The sequence below is a fragment of the Ceratotherium simum genome, chromosome 37 (assembly GCF_057802395.1).
Source record: "Ceratotherium simum simum isolate JZ-2026a chromosome 37, ASM5780239v1, whole genome shotgun sequence".
NCBI classification, from domain to species: Eukaryota; Metazoa; Chordata; class Mammalia; order Perissodactyla; family Rhinocerotidae; genus Ceratotherium; species Ceratotherium simum.
This window is the reverse complement of record NC_141936.1, coordinates 5576783-5599233: the sequence shown is the minus strand read 5'-3', so window position 1 is coordinate 5599233 and position 22451 is coordinate 5576783. Positions and strand designations below refer to the sequence as shown.

At 40.2% G+C, this 22451-nt stretch overlaps 1 protein-coding gene across 1 annotated transcript in view; it reads right to left on the bottom strand.

The window, feature by feature from the left end:
- DRC11 (dynein regulatory complex subunit 11) overlaps positions 1-22451 on the bottom strand; it is a 159845-nt gene that overhangs the window by 134453 nt on the left and 2941 nt on the right. The window contains exons 3-5 of the mRNA XM_087424506.1: positions 19648-19767; positions 15981-16172; positions 13768-13839 (exon numbers count right to left, since the gene is read on the bottom strand). Coding sequence (XP_087280632.1) covers positions 13768-13839; positions 15981-16172; positions 19648-19767 — 384 coding nt within the window. The remainder of the gene's footprint in view (positions 1-13767; positions 13840-15980; positions 16173-19647; positions 19768-22451) is intronic.

Genomic DNA, 22451 nt, shown 5'->3' with positions numbered 1-22451 from the left:
GGTAACTAGCTGGTGGGAAATTCAATTGTAGTTCCTTTGTAGATAAGCTGTTCCACTCTTACGATGCTTTACACTCAAAGTTTTGAAAGTTCATCAAAATGCATCTAGATGTGGGCATTTCTTCACTCATCATATTCTCCATTTGGTGGGTCCATTCAATATAAAGAATTACCTCTTCTCCTCTGCAAATTTTCCTTGTGTTATTTCTTTCTTTCCATTTCTCTCTCTGCAACAAATATTAGCTAAATGCCAGACCACCAGATTGATCTGAACTTTTCTTATATTTTTCATCTCCCCTTTACTTATTTGCAATATGTTATAGGAGATTTCTTTATCTTCCAGAACTAATTTGGCTTTCAGTTATGTCCATTTATTAGAATTTTAAGAGGGTTATTATTGTTTTGTCTTTTTGAGCATGTTTTTATTTTCCCAGAATTTTTTTCTTATTTTATATTTGCTCCTTTCTTGTTTTTAGTAGTCACTTTGTTTGAGGAAAATTTTTTTAGATGCAACATATCCTCAAATAAGGTAGTGATTTATTTTTTCAAGTTTTCTTTTTTCCTCAAAATTCTGGAGAGTTTTTAGAAAAATACAGACTCCCAGTTCCATCCTGGGGGTGAGGAAGAACCAAGAAACAAGTATTTTTGAAAAATCTTCAGATGATTCTGATAATTATCTATGTTTGAAGAAATACTAACTGCTCTAGGGAGGAGTTTGGTAACCCACAGGCCACGAGTCAAAACTGTCCCACTGCACGTTTTGTAAATAAAGTTTTATTGGAACAGCCATGCTCATTCAGTTACGTGTTGTCTATGGCTGCTTTCGTGCTACAAGGACAACGTTGAATAGTTGTGACAGAGACTGTGTGGCCTGCAAAGACTAAAATGATGATGACAAAGAAGGAAGAGCAGGATGAGGAGGAGAAAGGGGAGGGGAAGGAGAAGAAGAAGTTGTTCGCAAAAAGAATCAAAGATGATGATGAAGGCATCACTTCTACTGCGCATACTCACTTTACAGAAATAATCTCTCAACCATAGAACAATCCAGCCAGGCAGGCATTTATTATCATGTAAGAAAATGGAACCAGAGAGGCTAATTAACTTTCCCAAATTGACACAGCTGGCAAATGGCAGAGGCAGAAAATAAGACCTAGTTTAACTGATCCAAAGCCATGTTCTGGGATTTTGGGGCAGAATGCCTGGGTTTAAATCTTGGCCTGGCCATTTGCTACCTCTGTGATTTTGTACAAAGCATTGACTCTCTTAGGGCTCAGTTTTCTCCTCTTTAAGATGGGAACAGGCTGTTAGGCTGTGAAGATTAAACGGAACCCCACGTAAAGCCCTGTCCAGAGCCTGGCACTGAGTGAGTGCTCAGAGCATGTTCACCGTGGGTGTTACTGTGACCATTGTCATTATACCAGGTGCACTGACATCTAAGCGGGTGACACCCAGGAATGCTGGAGGGCTACTGCATAAAGAAAATTCAGGGGTAAGAGAAAAACATTAAAGTCCATCTCAAAAGCTGCAGAACAAGTATGTGACAAAATTCAAATTTTGCCTTATTTACAAAAGACATTAGCAAAATTATAAATTTAAATCAATTACTTGGGAAAAAAAGATAATCTTAAAGACTCAATTCATGTCAGGTACTAAAATAAATTCCAAATGAATGAAATAGTTAAATGTAACAAGTATGCATGTGCAAACACACACACACACACACACACACACAATCTCCAAGGAATACTTATGAACCTCTGGGCATGATTTCTCAACTTGAAACCACAGTCGAGATGCTGTTAGAACACAGCATCCACTTAATGACATAAAGTCAAGTGAAAAAAGATGAAAAGAAAATCACACATATAATACTTTATAAAAATATGCATTAGAAAGTCTAAGGAAATAAGCCAATTGTCTAAGTTTAGTATAATAAAAACATACAACTTTCATGATAGGAAAAAATCCTAAAACTACTTTAAAAGTGAACCCAGAATGATAATTATAGAACCATTTTCAACAATGTTACAAACAAATGATCTAAATTGCCTCACTCTATGGGTGTTCAAAGGTCTGACTTTATATTATGTATCTTGTGTCAAAATAAAGAGATCAGAATTTCCTTTATTTAATCATTGAAAAAGGTATCCAATTCTTATATCTTCCAGGTAATGTGTTTCATTCCTAGTGTTTACATTTTAAATGTATGAAATAATAGTTTATAATTCACATAGAGATTTTTATCTAGTCTCTCAATGACTATTTTAAAATTCATTGTTTTCGTGAAGATGTTAAAATAGATCTCTACCACAAATGACCCAAATTTGTCTCTGAGGAGCATTTTGAGGGCTTGCATTAATGTTACGATTCTCTACTCTGTCAATGAATCACATGATATTGCCTCCCCTCCAATTACCTTGCTCTTATGGTAATTTACAGCAGAATTCTTTCATGGATATACACATACAAACTAGATTTTAGAAACCTCTCAGCTCTCATCAGATTTTCATAATCAATCCCTTGACATGGCATTCTGTCCCACACGTTCTTTCTCTACCTTTCTTTACTCATGTTCACCTCCATCTTTGAGGTAGAAATGAGGACGTGACTATCCCATTGAACAGATGAGGACACCGAGGTGCATAACTAAATGACTTTCCCAAGTCATTCCTCGTTGATGAAGAAGCCCCCAATAAGGTTTCCTGATTCCTTCGGTTCTGTGTTTTTCCTATTATGCCATGCTGTGCTGTTAATATGTGTGTATTCATGCGTGTTTCTTGATATACCCTTTCTCTGACAAAAATGCATTTGGGGTCATTTGTAGCTTCTTTCTCTAGTTGCTTTTCAATTTAAAGGTTATAACATATTTAGGTCCTATGTTAATGAGCAGCTTTTCCTCTGGGCTAAAACATCTTTTCCTCTTTGGCAACTTTGGTCATAGAGAATTCAAATTTGTTAATGCACTGCATAAACAGCAACTCATTTAAAAATAAATTACGAATATTAAAGGGAAATAGAGAACATGATAATATACTATACATTGAAATACATCAGCTGTAGAATAATGCATCTTAATGAAGGCTTCCCATGTGAATAAACCATTATATTTACAAGCTTTCCACAGTTAATGACCCAGAACCGGATAACAAAACCTATGTTTCTGGCAAGGTCCTCTGTCAGCAAAAATATACATATTAATAATTGATGTTGCTGTAAAAACAGGACATAAGATGATGCTTCCTGAGCGTGTGGGGAAATAGGACTCCACGGTCCATTAATTTAAAATGCTTATCTACTGTTCGACGGGCTTTGTCTTGAAAAATCCTTGTTCAAATTAGTAAGATAAAATGGACATTTGTCCAAATGAAAATCTGTTCAATTTGTCAGTCATAAATACACTTGCAAATGAGTGATGTAATGCCGGCAACTTCCTCGAGAAGCTCCTTGTCTTGGGGCTTCTGCTTCTTCGTGGTGCTTTCTTGTCACCAAAGGCAAGGAGAGACCAGGGAGGGGAGGCAAGAGCATCCTTTCGGAGCAGAGACAGTCTCGCGAGATCTGCTGTGGTCAACGCGGAGCCGGATGAGCTCGGCGCCCGCCCGACCTGAGCGCGCGTTCCTGCTGGTCCGGGGCCCGGGCTCGCGGCCGCGCTGCCCGCGCTGATGTTGCACGTGCGATGCCTCACGCTGCGGCCTCCACTGCTCCTGGGTTGGTGCATTTCAAGATCGTGTGCGCACGGGGAGGGGGTGTTCCTTAGTTTATGGAAATAAGCCATTTTGTTTCATCATTTCATTTGAGAGTAATGCACCTATGTTTATTTATCTGTGTTTATACAAATGTACCTCCTCATAAAGATGAACCCAGCAGGAGAAGTGGAAAGAAGATGGTTAGGGAGAGCCGTAGCCGGTGGTTTTCTCTTGCCCTCTGCTCGTGGTACAATTATGGTAGGTCTTGATATTAGGATGCCACAATTTTAGTGGGTGCAAAACTAGTAAAGAATCAAAAATTTTCTAGCCCGTTAAGCCTAACTTCTAAAAATTTTTTGGTAGCTTTAAAATTTGCTTAATTGGGAGCTGGGCTGGTACAGGGTCTAGTTGAGCTAATAATTAATCAGTGGTAGAAGCTTCATCTGCTACTTTTGTGTCCTACTTTCTTTAAAAAGGTTTTTAAATAGACACTTTGATGGCACTAATAGTTTGCAAGGCACTATTTTAAGTGATTTACAAAATATTAACTAACTTATTGCTTATAATAGCCTTATGGGTAGGTGCCATTATTATCCTCATTTTATATATAAGGAAACCAAGGCACAGAGAGGTCAAGAAACTTGCCCAGGGTCACACAGTCGGGAAGTGGCAAGCTGGGGCTTTGACCCGGGGCATCTACTTCCAGAACCTCTGCTCTTACCCTCTATGCTTTGCTGCGTCTCTCCACTGATAGGCTTCTTCTGGCTTAAAACATTTTGTCTGAAAATGTTTTTTATGGGTACTATAGATCATACATTTTTTTAAACATACATTTGTAATTTTAATACATATTGCTGATCTGCCTGGTAAAGAGATTGCACAATTTCCCTTCCCCCCAACCATAGGACAGAGCCTGTTTTTCCATACCTTGCTGACACTGTGACATTAACCTTTTTGATCTTGGCTAACTTAAAAAGGTAAAAAATGGCAATTTAAGCATTTTTGCTTAAATTTAAATTACCCATGATTATAAGCCACTTGGAGAAAAATAACAGCTACCACTGATCTAGTGCTTACTGTGTGCAGTGTATCAGACACTATTTTAAGGCTTATTTAGGCTTTACAGATAGCAGTTTCTTTGAGACTTAACCCAAATCTATGAGCTGAGTGCGATGACCATCTCCATTTCGCATATGCGGAAATTTCGGCACCAAGAAGTCCAGTTACCACCCGAGTTCACACAGCTAGTAAATGGCAGAAGCAGAATCCGAACGAGGGTGGGCTGGCTGCAGAGTTCATGGCCTTGACCCCTCTACATGCTGCATTAAAGCACTTCGTAACGTGCCCTAATTGGAAATAAACAAGGGCAAATGTCCTGCCCTAGGATGTAGATAAAGAAATTCTGGGACCAGGTGACAAAAGGGAGGGTAAGGAAGAGAATTCTTTCCATCATTTAACTTCTGATGACCTGGAGACCCGGAACAAGAATAAAGCACAATAATAATGAATAATAATAAAAACGATTAAAAATCAAACTAAAGGCTCCCAAATAATTAGATTGTAAAATCCCATTTAACAGAAAAGGAAATGGTGACTTTTCTTTTTTTTCAAAGCCTCTGACGCAGACTTTTGAAATCACAGAGATGATTCAGAGCATCCCCCACCGAGCTCTGATCTCCTCGCTCAGCCTAAGAGCCTTCCATGCATACTTGTACCAGGATCATTGCTTTTCCTGGTTTGCACACGTTTTTCTGGTGCAACACACAGTGTGCAGGGGCTGTGGGCAGCACCTGTCGTCTTAGCCGGCAGCTGGATAAAGTGGCTGCAATTAGATCAGACCCTGTGGGCTGCTCCAACGCCACTGCTTTTTGAGAACATGCTTTTAACAGACTAATTCCAAGTTCATAAATCTGAGTAGCAAATAACAGAGGCCAATGTTTTATATTTTGAAATCGGTGGCATGCATGTTCTATGCAACAGCTTATTTTGAAATGTTTGTTTTGTTACACAGAAAAGTTATCATACTTCTTGATAGTTTCCATTGTATGAAATCCTTCAGCTATGGTGACCATGTACTGTAATTTTCCAAGATGATTAACTCAGCCACCATTCCTTGAAGGCGTATCCTATCCCAAGCTCCAGGCTGGGCCCTTTACCTATAATCTCTCCTGAAGCCCTTTAACAACTCTGCAGAACAGGTAGCACTATCCTGCTCTTACAGAAGAAGAAACTGATGCTCAGAGGGAAGCAAATATGTCACTCAAAGTCCCCCCACTGCCCCACATGGTAGAGCTGGGCGCATGTTCCCAGTTGGCTGTCCCTGATGCCTGGTTCTTCATCCACATGGCGGAACAAACCCATCAAAGCTGGCGCATGGAGGTGTGCACTTGTTTCTAAACGCTGCCTCCCCCCCGGGACACTTAGGGAACTGCTCTTTTGCATTTAAAAAGTAATATAAAACTAAAACAAAGCAAAACCAAACCCCACAAATCATGGCAGATCCATTTTTTGAGAGTTAATTTATTTCTAGAAATAATCAAACATCATTTGGAGCCAAATATAATGAATAATACACATGCCCAAGCTGGACGACCTGGTTGAAATGAAAGTGTGATCCTAAAGAGCATTGCATTTTGATCCTTTGCTCATTTTGGCTTTGCCAGCAGTTCCCAAAGAGGAGCCCAGGAATTCTGAGGGCACCAGAAGCACAGAACACGGTGCACACCGCCTTCCCAAATGCAGCCTCGGAAGGGAGTCCCCTCACCCGAGTGCGCATAGGGCGTCCAGGCTCCTACTTGGGGTTATTTGTTCACAAGAAAGAAGTCTAATTTGTTGACCAAGAAATAATCTATAATATAGCTTGTTTCATGTTAGAATTCGAAAGTGAGCAGGGTTTTATGGCGCTTTGAGGATTTAGTTGATGCATTTCAAAGTGACAGTTCTTCCTCCTTAATAAGCGTCCCCCAGTGTTCTTTATTATAATGCAAACACTGATAGCTTCAGGGTAACATAAAATAAATGATGGTCATGAATGTAGGACAAATTATTTCAAAGGGATCCACAGAACAAAATGTATTACATTCATTAAGTTTCCTTCCACTTGATCCACTCCATTGGCTCTGCCAATTAAAATAACTGCACATGAATTTTTAGAGCGCTATTTATTTTCCTTTGTAGATTTTAGAATATAAATATTTAAAATGGCAATATCAAAAAAATAATTTATATGACAATGGTCAAGGAAACATTTTGTCAGGAATTGAAGGCATAATGACATCTCTTGCTTTGATTTTGGTTTCAGTTACTAAATAGTCACCCCTGGAAACATGCCAAGCTTCCCATAAAGATGGAAATACTGTTTTGATCAGATAAGTCAATGGTTTATACATTGGCATGATGTAATCAAATGAAATAATGGAAAAATGAAATTTTAAAATGAATAGACAATATCTTAATTAGTGATAGAGTGGAAAACATATTCAGTTGAAACATTTCTTGGATTTGGGGTAATGGATTTTTATGGTTATCAGTCAGAGAACAGAAAATATCATTCTTTTAAAAATTGAATCCATATATTTCTCAGTGGTGTAAAATTTCAATAGAACACATAATACCAAGAAAAGACGTACTTGGAAAAAAAGCAAACTGGGGAAAATCACATTTAATACAAAACAGACAAGTCGTTCTCTTTATCCTGTGCACACCTGGTATCGTTGAAAAATTAATACGGACTTTTATTTGAGCTGAGCAGATATAAACTACAAAGTAATACTAGAAAAATTACAGTAAAAAACATGTAATTCTATCTTTATGCATTACCAATGTAAGCTATTAAGACTTTAGGATGAAAAAATAGTTTGGCCTTTCCCTAAGTTTCTGGCATGTTCCACATAGTAGATGTTCAGTCAATGGACGCTGAATTAGATTCAATAGAAACTGTTGAGTCAAACTGCTGCCAACGTAAAATTTCATGTTAAACTTAGATTATCTTAGACTGAATCTTCTGACTGCTAGTTTACTTTTTTAAAGTAGTAAATTGGAGATAACCATTGTTTTTATCATTACATCTCATATCTGTGTGCTTCTTAAGGGTGGCACAGAGAAACAATTTTGCCTCATTCCCTATGTACCTATCCATATACACCAAACTGGAGACCTGAGGAGAAAACGTTGATAATGTTCTATGGCTGTTTGCTTTTATTATTATTTTTGTTTGTTTGTTTTGTTTTGGTGAGGAAGAGTGGCCGTGAGCTAACATCTGTGCCAATCTTTCTCTATTTTGTATGTGGGACGCCTCCATAGCATGGCTTGATGAGCCGTGTGTAGGTCCATGCCCGAGATCTGAACCCGAGAACCCCAGACCACTGAAGTGGAGCATGCGAACTTAACCACTACACCACTGGGCGGCCCACATTTGCTTTTATTTTAAATGTGTACTTTTTTTCTAATTAATGAAGTAAAATTTAAACATTTTGGAAAAATACAGTTACAGACAAAAAAAAAAAACTTCCAAAGTTCCCACATTAAAAAATGAGCACTATTTAAACTGGGTATATTTCCTTTCTTTTGAATATGCACCGATAGGTATACACATTTAGTTGAAATCACATTATATGTGTAATTCTAAATCCTAAATTTTCACTTTGAGCATTTTCATATCATCAAAAATTAGTCATAAACAGAATTTTCAGTGGTGGCATACTACTACATTAACGTAGGTCCACCATAAATTAAATAACTACATCCCTACTTCAGAACTGGTTATATTTCATTATTAAAAAGAACACTGTAGGAAACTTCTATGCACATAAATCTCTATTTCTGATGATTTCCTTAAAATAGAATTTGGGGGTGGGTGTATATAAATATTTTAGTGATCTTGTTGCATCTTGCTAACAGTCTTTTAGAAAGGCTGAATCGATTTAACTCATCACATAAGAGAATGAGCATCTCACGCTCTTGTCAATAATTATAACTTGAAAAAACTTTTTTTGCCAATAAGACAGATACAACTTACAACTTACCCTGTTTCCCCAATTCTAAGATGCATATTTTTCACAGTTTAACATGTCTGAAATTAGGGATGGATGTGTATTACAACCAAGGATGTAATTTTTGGTTTCTTTGCCAGCATTTTCTTTCTTTAAAGGCATATAAAAACCACGATGCATCTTACAATCGATGACATCTTAGATTCAATGAACTATAGTATCTCTTTTAATTTTTAATTCGTATTTTTTGACCACTAGCGAATAGTCATGATTTATATAGATTCATTTCAGTACATATTTCAGTGTCCCAGTGTCACAATTTTTTAAAAAAAATTTTTAATTTTAGTAAAAAACACAAAACATAAAATTTATCATCTTAGACATTTTTAAGTATACAGTTCGTTAGTGTTAAGTATATTCACATTGTTGTCAATAGACCTGTAGAGCTTTTTCATTTTGCAAAACTGGAACTCTATACCATTGAAAAACTGCCCAATACTCCTCCCCTTGGCCCCTCACAACCACCATTCTACTTTCTGTTTCGATGAGTTTGACTGATTTAGATACCTCATAAAAATGGAATCATAAAGTATTTGTCTTTTTGTGACTGGCTTATTTCACTTAGCATAATGTCCTCAAAGTTCATCCATGCTATAGCATGTGACAGGATTTCCTTCTTTTTTATGGCTGAATAATATTCCACCCAGGGAATTTTTTTTTTTTAATCATAAAAATCTGTGACAACTGGCAGAGATTGCTCACCCATTTGATTCTCACAGCACGCCTAAACAACTGAAAAATAAACGATGAGCTGAGGTCCCAAGGGGTTTTCTATTCCAAAAATAAATGTTGACATTTTTGAAATTCAAAGATCAAAGAGAAATCAAGAATGTAGGTGATAAAAATCCAGGTATTTCTTAAATCAGGTATGCTACTCTGGTTTAATTTACCATGTTTTTAAGACAATAAAGACTGGATGTCACAATTGAGACTCTATAAACACATGTGCAGCGATATGATGCCCCTTCACCAGGAAACTACGCTCTTCCAAGTGTCTAGAGCACAGAGTTGAATTCCTTCCTCAAGCAAAATAGTTCACACTTTCCACCCTGTGCTGACAGCAGAGGTGATGCACAGAGGCCATTGCTGAGGCGCAGCCATGCAGGATGAGGACGGAAGGAAAACGTAGGCTATTCTAAAAGGAAGTGTATTCACCACGTCAGGTGTCATTCAGAACATGCCATGATAAAACTGAGGAAAATTACATAGCAATACCCTGAATGTGGGACTAAATTATATTTTTCTATATTTAATAATATCACTAAGATCTTTTAATTTATTTTAAATCCCCAAATCTCAGAAAAGAAAATTTACTATTTTTATACAAGAAGACCTAATAAAAATAATGTCTTAAATGGACGTGTTTATGGTTGATCACAGAACAGAGGGGTCTAATGCGCCTCACTCTCTGTTCATATCAACCACAGACTGGTGACCAACCACTTGATTCCTTTCTCTAAAAGTGGGAAGAGGGAACGCAGTATTAGAAAATAAAAAACACAAAAAGAAAAGAACGCTCTACAGAAAATCCTATCCCTAACATTGGTGAAAAAAGCATAAATTGCATTTATCTTTTCATTTCTTAAATTATTCTCTGAGTATATTTACTGTAACACATAAAAAGAAAAAGAAAAATCATAAATTTTGATTTTTGTCCTGGTGAGATACACATTTGATAATAAATATGTAGAACTGGGAAAATGCATTATGAATTGACTATTAATTTTAAAGTTTCAATTTAAAAACCTACAAACAAATTGTTTAAGCCATGATTCATATCTTTTTCCCTTCTGATATAATTCTGAACATGTATTTTACCTATAATTTTTTAGACATAAAATACATGTTTATTGTAGAAAGATGTAAGAATAGGCAAAAGAATAAAAATAAGATCATCCTCACGCAAAAAAAGAGGAAGATTAGCAATTGATGTTAGCTCAGAGCAAATCTTCCTCAGCAAAAAAAAAAAAAAAAAAAAACCCGGCTTTGATGTCTTTATTGGAATGTCCTGCGGTCCTGGACTCTGCCTTCCAGGCCTCCTTCCTCGCCTTTTCCCTCCCGGTTGTCACACCTGCATCATGGTCTCACGGCTCTCCCTGGCTTCACTGGCCCCTCCCTTTATGCTTCACAGACGTGCTCCTAATACATCTCTTGCATGTCGAATTCATCTTGCCATCTGCCTCTCACAGGACCCAAAGTAACATGGGGACTTTGAAAACCTTTTCAACATTTGCTACAGTGATTGGTTTCTTTACGTATTTTTTACCTCTTTGGTCAGTTTCGATATTTATACTTCCCTAGAGAATATTCTCGTTTCAATATTTTCTAATTTATTACCATAGTCATTTATGATACTATCTAATAGTTTTTTTTTAACTTATGAGTATATGTGGTCAGACATGTGTATTTGTGTTTTCTTTTCTTGATTAGTGTCACCAGAGCTTTGTCTGTGATTAGCATTATCAAAGACTCCATCACTGTGTTTATCAATGTTACTGTTTCCATATTTTTACCTGTGCATTAAATATGGGGCACCAAGCAATGTAGTTCACTCCAATACACCTTAACTCAACGTTGTAACAGTTTGCCTAGGCTTTCTTTTCTTTTTTAAAAAAATTTACACAGTCCTTTAATGAAAACTGAGCAGGTCAACAAACGAGGCCCCCCCCGAAATGGCCACCATCTCTGGAGATTATTAGCTTTGAAAAGAGTTGGTGTAGGGGACTCAAGAGCTGCCTTCAATTACTTGAAGGGTTGTCATGTGACAAGGAGACCAGACATGTTGTTCTGAGTGACCACAGGAGACAGAACTACAGCCGGTCTGTGGTCAGTTGAATGAAAGGAAGAATCCTCTAAAATGAAACAGAATGGACTGCTCTGGGAAGCAGGGAGTTCTGTGTTCAGGAGGGGCTCAGGCAGATGACAACCCAGCCTCCTCGGAGGCCTTGGGCTGATGATCCAGATAACGCAGAGCACTCCTTTGCACAGACAGAGACTCTAAGATGGTCCCAAATCACCTACCCCTCCTGGTGCTCACACTCTCCTCTAAGCCCTCTGCTTGGGCATGGGTGGACCCCCTGACTCGCTTCTAACCCATCTGAACAGGGCGAAGGTGATGGCATGCCACTTCTGTGATCATCTGCATGAGAAGCCCCTCTCTTCCTTGCTGGCTTTTTAATTTTTTTTTACTTTTTAATTATATCACTATTATATATGCCTTTGAGATTATTATTTTTTTATTATTTTATTGAGGTGACATTGGTTTATAACATTATATATGGATATTTATCCAAAGAACATGAAAACACTAATCTGAAAAGATACATGCACCCCCATGTTCACTGCAGCATTATTCACAATAGCCAAGACGTGGAAGCAACCCAAGTGTCCATTGATTGACGAATGGATAAAGATGTGGTATAAATATATACACAATGGAATACTACTCAGCTGTAAAACAGGACAAAATCGTGCCATTTGCAACAACATGGACGGATCTTGAGGGTATTATGCTAAGTGAAATAAGTCAGTCAGAGAAAGACAAACACTGTACGGTTTCACTCATATGTGGAAGATACACAAACACATAGATATAGAGAACAGACTGGTAGTTACTAGAGGGGTAGGGGATGGGGGTGGGTGAAAGGGGTAAAGGGGCACATATGTACAGTCCCATTTACAATTGCAACCAAAAGAATAAAATACCTAGGAATCAATTTAACCAAGGAAGTGAAAGACCTATACAAGGAAACCTATAAGACCTTACTGAAAGAAATTGAAGATGACATAAAGAAGTGGAAAGATATCCCATGCTCATGGAATGGAAGAATAAACATAGTTAAAATGTCCACATTACCTAAAGCAATCTACAGATTCAATGCAATCCCAATCAGAATCAGAATATTCTTCACAGATACAGAACAAAGAATCCTAAAATTTATATGGGACAACAAAAAGACCCCGAATAGCCAAAGCAACCCTGAGAAAAAAGAACAAAGCTGGAGGTATCACAATCCCTGACTTCAAAATATACTACAAAGCTACAGTAATCAAAACAGCATGGTACTGGCACAAAAACAGACACACAGATCAATGCAGCAGAATTGAGAGCCCAGCAATAAACCCACACATCTACGGACAGCTCATTTTTGACAAGGGAGCCAAGAACATGCAATGGAGAAAGGAAAGTCTCGTCAATAAATGGTGCTGGGAAAACTGGGCAGCCACATGCAAAAGAATGAAAGTAGACCATTGTCTTACACCATACACAAAAATTAACTCAAAATGGATTAAAGACTTGAAGGTAAGTCCCTGGCTGGCTTTGATGAAGCAAGGTGCCACATGGAGAGGCCCACGTGGAGCTGGGGGGTGTCAGCTAACAATTGGCAAAAACCTGAGGCCTTCAGGCTAACAGCCCACCAGGAACTGAATCCTGCTGACACCCACACAAGCTGGGAAGCAGCTCCTTCCCCAGCTGAGCCTCAGATGAGACCCCAGCCCCAGCCCCAGCCTCGTGAGACCCTGAGCAGAAGAGTCAGCTAAGCCCAGATTCCTGACCCACAGAAACTGAGATAAACTGAGTTTAAACAGTTGTTTAAACTGCTCAGTTTGTGGTAATCCTGTTACATAGCAACAGATAACTAATAGACCCTTCAACTCTGATTCAATAATCACCATGGAGATCACCCCAAAAAAGGTGGCTCTATCAGTGCGGGCAGATTCTCATGACCACAAATACTAATAAAGGAGAGCGCACTGCTGATATTAGACAGGAACAGCACATTGTGAGCAATCCTAGCTTGTTTCCATGTTTGGAGCAGTCCACATAGTCTAACAGAGACGTGTAAATGGATGCAACCCTGCTCTCTCCAGATCCCCTGGGTAGGCTTCTGTGTAACACAGGTGATCCACTCTCTTAAGTCACTGGTCATTCATTTTTCTTTCCTGAAAAACTCTCTAAGGAAGACACAAGTGTTACAGATTCTATTGTCTTTAAGAAAACTAGATGCATATCCTGTCTATAAGAAAACTTACCATACCCAGGAATATCATCTCCTCTTCTCTCTCTCTTTCGGTTTTCTTATTTTGATGGAAGCCTCGCCAAACCTAAAAACAAATAAATGGTTATTTGTTTAATACATTAAAAAAAATAAAGAAAACATTGTTGCACCATTTCTCCCAGATAAACCGCACATTCCAAATGACACAATGACTGTGCAGTCAGGGTTGTGCACATGTGTGTGTGGATTTCATCTGTGATCACAGGCAAAATTTTTACAGAAAGAATGAATCACAGAAATGGCCTCTACCGCTGTCTGAGGACCCAACTGTGGATCTTGAAGAGGACCCTTGTCCCAGCGCCACCCTGGTAAACAAGGGTACTGGAGGCAGCTCCGTCCACGCAGGGACCAGACAGGATCCACACTCGCCCAAGGGCCTCGTAGCAAACCCGCCAACCCCCAAGCCCACTGCCGACCCAGCAACAGCCTCACACCTGTTAAAATGGCTATTAGCAAAAAGATCAGAGATAACAAGTGTTGGCAAGTTTGTGGAGAAAAGGGAACCATTGTGCACTATCGGTGGGAATGGAAATTGATGCAGCCACTATGGAAAACAGCATGGAGTTTCCTCAAAAAAAAATTAAAAATAGAACTACCACATGACCAGCAATCCCACTTCTGGGTATACATCCAAAAGAAATGAAATCAGTATCTCAAAGAGATATCTACACCCCCGTGTTCACTGCAGCATTATTCACAATAGCCAAGAATGGAAACAACCCAAGTGTCTCTTGATGGATGAATGGATAAAGAAAATGTGCTATATCCATACAATGGAATATCATTCAGCCATGAAAAGAAGGAAATCCTGCCATTTGTGACAACACGGATGCATTTTGAGGGCATTATGCTACGTGAAATGAGACATACAGAGAAAGACAAATACTGTGTGATCTCACTTATATGTGGGATCTAAAAATGCTGAAACAGAGAGTAGATTCGTGGTTGCCAGGGCCTGGGGGGTGAGGGAAAGGGTGAAGGTGGTCAAAGGTACAAATTTCTAGTTATAAGATGAATAAGTTCTGGGGACCTGATGTGCAGCATGGTGACTCCAGTTAACAATACTGTCTTGTATACTTGAAATCTGCTAAGAGAGATGATCTTAAATGTTCTCACTATAAGAAAAAATGGTAATGATGTGAGGTGATGGAGGTGTTAATTAACCTTACTGTGGTAATCATTTTGCGATATATACGTATATCAAATAATGATGTACATCTTAAACTCACACAAAGTTATATGTCAAATATACCTCAATAAAGCGGGGGAAAAAAAATAAATGACCTATAATTCTGGTTAGTGGGATTCCCCTACCCGGGTTTTTTTTGAGAGAAACTTCTAGATTGCAGGAGTGTGGTGCTAGATCTAAGGGTGGCACTTCACAGTTTCAGAAGAAAAGTTTCCACTGTAATGTGGGGAAATATAACACAGTAACGTGCAAGAATTTTACAACTAAAGCTGTGAACTCAGATGCTCATCTAAAACTTCATATCCCACAGAAACTTGAATGAAAAGAGTCTCTGATCTGTCCCTCCCCACCCTCCCTCCACTCCCATTCAAACACCATTAGGGACAAAAGTCCTGATCTGGCTCTATTTTATGTCCTCATACTTGCTTTCTCTCTAATCTAATTCTCATTTGTGTCACACTGCCATTTTCTGCATTTTCCTATAAGCGTCTTAACTTCCAGTTGAGAAAAGATGGGATACAAGTCAACGTTCCTGACAAAAGGAAGGACACCTCCAGCCCACCGCTAAAAGGAACATCAGTGTTCTGGTTATTAGTGATAGTGCTGGGATTGTTGCGAATGGCACGTGTTTTGCAAGCTAGCAGGTGTTAACCCTTGCTCCCCTTCTGTAATTATGTCTGCGTGTAAATGTATTTTTAAAAATTCATCAACGTTTTATATCCTCACTGAATTTTTAGCAACACGCTTTCCAACAATTATCAAAGATCTTTAAAAATATTTGAATAAAATGCACTGCATTCTATATCTTTGATAAAACATGACCAAGACTAGCTGGTGCCCCACGGTAGGATCATCAATTATTCTGGAATTTAATCTAGTTCTACTAAAGGTAGGATTTTGGAATTTTGAGTTTCGAAGCTCACCCCCGACTGTGGTATGCATTTCTAGCTGTGTCAAGACACCTTGCCCCCCCAGCTCCAAGAGCCCCACATTCGCACCTTCTGAATTCGCAAGGCAGCAGCCCCTGCATCTGCTATTCTCTCGCCAAGTATCCTGGCTTGCTTTGCCCTATATTCTTGAAGAAAGATTTGCTTCATGAACGTCGCTCTTAGGCGACCCTGTCGTGCCCTCTCGGCGATCTGGATTACTTTAACAGCCTCTTCTAGGGGGATACCCTTTATACGGTATTTCTGCAAAAAACATTTAAGATGAATCAATGTTTAAACATGTTAAATGCATCAACTGATCCCAGAAATATCACAGGCTTATTTCCAACCTCACTCTAAGAGTCCCGAAACTGCTGATAAAGAGTGTCGTAGCCACTCAATACTAATCATTTTTCCCATGAATTATGCATATTTTGACAATATACCATGCTTATGCTGTGGTTCCATATTTAAGGATCTCATAAGCCTTCTTCTACCATTGAACAAAATACTAATTAGCTCCACCATATTTTAGGTTGGCAGCAAATTATACTAGGAATGACAAAAAAATGGATTCAATAAAACTTGGAATTGCGATCAATGTTTCGTTAACTTAATATTAGAGACACGAAAGTTAACAACACTTCTCTAATATGAGAATTTAAAAGGTAAAATACACATGAAGTAAAATGCTGACTTTAAAATCAATTACAGAATGATCTAGTGAATATGAACAATGTTGAAATCACTTAGAAATATTTTCCTTTATGATGTGTCTTCCAGTACCTACAAATTTGCATTTTAAAACATCCAAACGTGATGGGTACTATTAAGACTGAGAAGAATCAAGCTCGTGCAGTAAAATAATGTCTTTGGAGAACTCAGGTGGGGTTTGTGGGGGCAAAGTCAGGCGAGGGGCTGTGCCACTTGTGGAGGGAAGAGGGAGAAGCGAAGGCTGCTGGGGCATCCAGAGGCCGTGAGCTCCGAGTGGGCTAGGCGTGAAGCCCTCTGTTGTTCCTGTGCACGTGCAGTGCACGTGTCTTGGCTTGGGCAGAGCCTCACGAGTGGAGGGAGGCAGAAGGGAGAGCCCATTTGAATCAGAACAACACTGAAGCACGAGCTGAGTCCTTTTCCAGGCCTCAGAGGGCGGTGACGGCCACCATGACAGGACATGGCGCAAGACACTGAGGTCCCACGTGGGGCAGCTCCAATTCACCACCTGGGCCACAGTTTCCCAGGATGATCGCTTCTCTGTGTAAGGGGGGCGGGGGGGATGCACAGGGAGGAGCAAGAAGGAGAGGGAAGGGACACTTCCTGAGAACTGACAGACGCCAGCTGCTTTCATATGTATTCTCATCAAATTCACAAAGCAACCTCCAAGGCAGGAATTACTGTGCCCACTTAAGAGTTAAGAAGACTGAGGCTCAAGGAAGTGAAATAGCTTCCACAGGTCCCCATGGTGGTAACGGGTGGAGCCAGTCTGAACGGAGACAGACCCTCCTTCTCCTGAAGCATCCACTGTTCCCCAGTGAGGCCCCTCCTTAGGAGGAAGCTCTTCCACACAACAACTCCTCAGAGTTTCATTTTCAGTGAGATCTAATCGCTTCAAATTTTCAGTAAGCACGCATTTCCTATGATGCACTTTGCATGTAGATAGAGTGACTGTTATTCTGGCATTAAATCATGATGTAGGGAAAAGCACCAAAGCGTATAGCAGGTGCCCAGCAAACATTTGTTACTATTGTACTGATTTCCTTTAGATTCCATACTGTTGTTCTGAAAATAATTACAGCTCTTACTGAACACTTCTAAGGGATTTGGAGTAGTCCACTCAATGCGACAAAGATTTCTGAACATTGAGGGAGGCCCCAAGAGTAAATGTTAAGCATTATAAATGTAGGCATGGGTGATAATTTTCCTTATCAAAATTCTTCTTGTGGTCTATACTGCATATACCTTCAAGAAATAAGCAGCTTAAGGTAAGAGTGGGAGTCCAGCAAGACACCGAGGGGCATGGGAAAGTCACACGGGTGCCCAGGGTCGTTGACCAGAGCCGCGTGTTTTGCTGAGCATTAGGCATCTGGAATAGAGATGGGGGTGGAGATGAATGGCTCTACCTAACCAAGCAAGCAGAGCCTGCCAGGGCTGGATGCTGAGTGAAGGAAGAGGGGGAACCTTCCTGCGCTGACCCCGCACAAACAGAGCAGGACGGGGGGTGGGGGAGGAGAAACAACAAAGAGGAATTTTTAGGGTTTTCTGTAGTGTGTACGATGTAATCTCCCTTCTCCATTGCCCCTATAGAATCTTCAGCGACTTCTGCCCTGCTTTTCAATGCTTTGTGCCAGGGGATGCCTTTGGGGGAACTCAATGAAGTGTCAAGTGCTTCGTTCTGACTGATGCAGGACTGAAGGCACAGACACAGGAGTCTGGAGGTGAAAGGATGGCTAGATGACCCCCAGGCAAGTCAGCCTGGGAATCTCCTTCAAGGAATGTATAATGTAGAAGGGCCAGTGACTCAGGGGAGAGGTGTGGGAAGGAGGGGTGGTTTGAGTTGGGTGGGTCAGGAAAGGTTTCTTGAGGGATGCTGTCTCAAGGCGGGCTCTGCAGAATGAGTACCATTTTGACAGGCTGGGATGCCGGGAGAAGAGCAAGCCCTCTATGCAGCATGAAGCATGTCTACGCAAAGGGAGAGAGAGCACGGGGCTGGCTAATGCGGTGCATGCACTTCACCTGTTTCCCACGCCATGCAGACAGGGCACATCCTTCTCTCTCCCCCCGCCATTCTGGGTGCACCTGGAATCTTCCTTAACACTGTGACCCAGACTGGCAGTATCCAGTGGGGCCTACCTGTAGGGAGACCACGTGCACCCATCCTCCCTGTGCACGCTGGTCTGCACTGCGGTCTCAGCAGTTACTGACAGCGCCGCTTTCCCTCTGATTTGTCCCAGTTTGGATGGTCAATTGCCACCTTACTGCTTGGGCCACGAAGACCAGCCAGAGGCGCGAGGCACTGATCGTGAGGGCAGTGAGGGCCACCGAGATGCATAAGCAGACTTGCCAGAGGGTTGATACGGCAGTGCCATGTGGAGAGGACTGGAAGGAAAAGACTTCCCCCTGGAAGGCCCAGTGGGAGATGACAGCAAGGATCCAGGAGAAGGTAACGCGAGTTAGAACTAAGACAGCCGTGAAAATGAGAAGGTGGAGTTGCACAAATATTGAGGATAAGGGAGGGAGGGGGCTGGAGAACTGACTGGATTCTGCTCTTGGCTTTCCGGGGCCGGGGGCTCTTGAAGGATTTTTTTCCCCTTTCCCTGCAGACAGTCCATTCGAGGTGATCCACGTGTCACTCCACTTGAAGTTATAAAAGGTCACTGAGTTCCTAGTAAGTTATCTCAGCACTCAGTTATTTTATACGAACAACATTCAGCTTCTGACTTTAGGCTAGGTGAATTTGAGATAAAAAATTAAACCGAGCTGATAATCTCCTCAATCTTAGAGATACCGATTTTAACCAACAAAATATTATGCTTTGATCTCTAAGTTCTTGAGAAACAATGGCTATGAATCAACAAAAACACATCCCAAAGTTCGGCAACTTCTTACAAACTGAATGACGATGGGGGATGGTACCGCTGTCCTCACGATGAAAAGAATCTACTTGTTTCTCACACAATTCAGGGCAGTGGAAAAGGAGGTTTCACAGATTATCGAATGACGTTTGTTAAAATGATATACAAACCGTGTCAGTTACATCTAATCCAATGTCGGCTAATATTTGAGCAAGGATTTTCTCTCTTCCTTTTATTACTTCCATCTTCTCCTTCAAAAAATACTTGGGTATGGGAATATCTAATTGTTGCTAGAAAAGAGAAAGAATAAGTAAAAGAGCATTTTTGTCAATTCCAGGACTCACATTTATTTAAAATACACACTAAGGATGTGTGCATCAAAAAGACTCACTTTACTTGTCATCCTCATTTAAGGGATGATAAGGCCAGTGGAATAAAGAGAATTCGTTACAGGAGACACAAATACAGTCAAAAGGGAAAATCATAACCATGTCCCTTGCTTTAATCATTACTGTAAAACTTCAGTAATTCATTTCAGTTAGGCCTCAATTAACTAATGATAACAATATATTTCTTTAAAGAAATATAATACCCTGTCAGCCTACCTAAAATAATAATGCAAATTAGGATAGTAAAGTATTGAGCTGTAGAGATCTTTGAATTAAACCTAATAACTTATCATTAAATCATTTATCATCAACTATTTGTATGTAAATGGTCACATTTTTTCCTAATAATTTGGTTTTATTTTTACCTAAATTACCCTGTTACAAAAATTACTTACAAAATTAATTTGCTTTATTAGGAAACTGGATTTTTACACAATAAATATAAACTTCTGTTCTTCACTTGTGTCTATTAACAAATTTGAAATTAGTGGAGGTCAAATGAACATTTGCCAATCCAAGTTCAAAAACCAGGAGTGTAGAAGTGTTATTCAAGTATATGGGTGGGCCCTTGGCCAACCTCATTGAGAAACACTGTCCTAGATTCTCCATCCGACAGTCCTGGCTGCCCTCCAGTAGACTAGTTGACTGGGGAAAGCTAGGGTTCTGGTCCTTAGGGTCAGCTTCCCTTTTTCTCCCATTCAGATGTGACTCCCCGTACCCTCCTTCCAAACCAAGGAATTTTGAACAGGTCTTCCCTTAAATAGCATAAAGGCGTGTCTTTTTAGGACTTGGTGGGATGGTATCCCCAGGACTTCTGGGAGGTGGCAATAGTTTTTTGAAACCAAAACTTTCTCTGGCCAGTGGAGTACTTGGGGTGAATTGAGAGTGAGTTTCCAGGGTCCAGTGGGTGAGTGTGGCCTCGGGATGGAAGACAGTTAGAGGAGAATGATTACACTTTTATTTAATGTTGTGATTGTATTTATTAATAAGCATGTTCAAGTGTTATACTTTTCTAACTTTTAAGACAAAACTTCATTGACACAGCTCCACCTGGTCCATTTAGGACCATAAAATTATAATTAGGATTTTGAGGGTGAGGAAACAGAGGAACTGAGAACGGAAGGGAGGGGAAGAGAGATGTCAGTTGCTCTGGGTTTGCTGCTGGATCTCCATCCACGATACATTTTATATCCACCCCAGATACCTTAGGGTTTCTCATCCTCTATGGGGTGGAATCAAGGAAACTTCTGGTGGCAGAGAAACTCTCCCCTACATGTTTTTCTACATCAGAGGATCTATTAGGGAAGGCTCCTTATGTGGCAAGTTATAGAAACAGCCTGCTGGCTGGTTTTGCCAAGAGGGGACATCGATGGAAGGATCTGGGACCTCGTGGAACCAGAGGAGGAACATAGCTGAATGTCTGTCAGCAACAGGGATGTGTCTAGGGATGAAGATGGCTTCAGGACTCGGCCATTTATTTGTGCTCCTCTTGCTGAGTCTGCTTTGTTCTCCCTCTCTCTCTTTCTCTCTGAAGAGCAGCTTCCTCCATTCTTCCAAGTGAACAAAGTCTCCAGCTACTTACAAGTTTGGGAGACTACAGTCCAGACCCTGAGATAGAAACTGGTCTCTCTCTCTGTCTCGGTTTCAGAATCTCTCAGAGAAGGGCTGGCTGGCGCAGCCACCAGGGTGCCCATCCCTGAACCAATCAGCTATGGTCAGGGTGGGGGTCATATTGGACAAATATCTGGGTGCTAGTGCAACAAAATATAGAGGAGCTGCCGGCTGTGCAGGTGACAGCCACAGAGGCCCAGACACAGTGGATGCTGGTTGGTGGGGCTTCCAACCTGAAATGCAGAACTGGGCCGCACAGGAGTTCCCAGAGGCTGGTACACGTGTGTCTCCCTGGCTAGAGCACTGTTTATAGAGTCCATCCTGCTGCTGTTGGACGCACCCTCTAACCACCTGGACCTCAGTGCCATTACATGGCTCAATCTGGATGCTGCTGCTCATTGATTATCCCTCTCAGTGCTCAGTGGCCCCATTACTATGAGAACAATTGCATGGCCTTCAAGAAGATGAACCAGTTGAAGCACAGGGGCTGGCTGACGCAGTATGAAAAGCAGGAAGAAAACTGAGGAAGCCCACTATACAAATTTCATCAACTTCTTATTCCCTAATTTAGAAATATTATTTAATGTTCTTGGAATTAAATTAATAAATTTAATATTACTTTATTAACTAAATTTAGGAATATGATTTAATGACTATTTAATTCATGTTTATCCTAAGTTGTTCTTACCATTTTCACATGGGTGAGTAAAAGTACATCTGACCTAAAAAATCTAGTGGCTTAATCCATGCTCTTATAAAAGAATGTACAAAACATGAAAGTTCTGGAATGATCTTCAACATTTTCCTTCATTTCTGTTATTCTCTTTAGTCCATTCTGGTAAAATGCAATAATAATCCAGGACTGGTGGCAAACACGGTTGATAGTCTCCTACCAATGATAGGAAAGTTCATCCCATAAAGAAACCTAGCCTTTATAGAAGCCAAAATAGTTTCAAAAGGAAGAAAGATTAAAT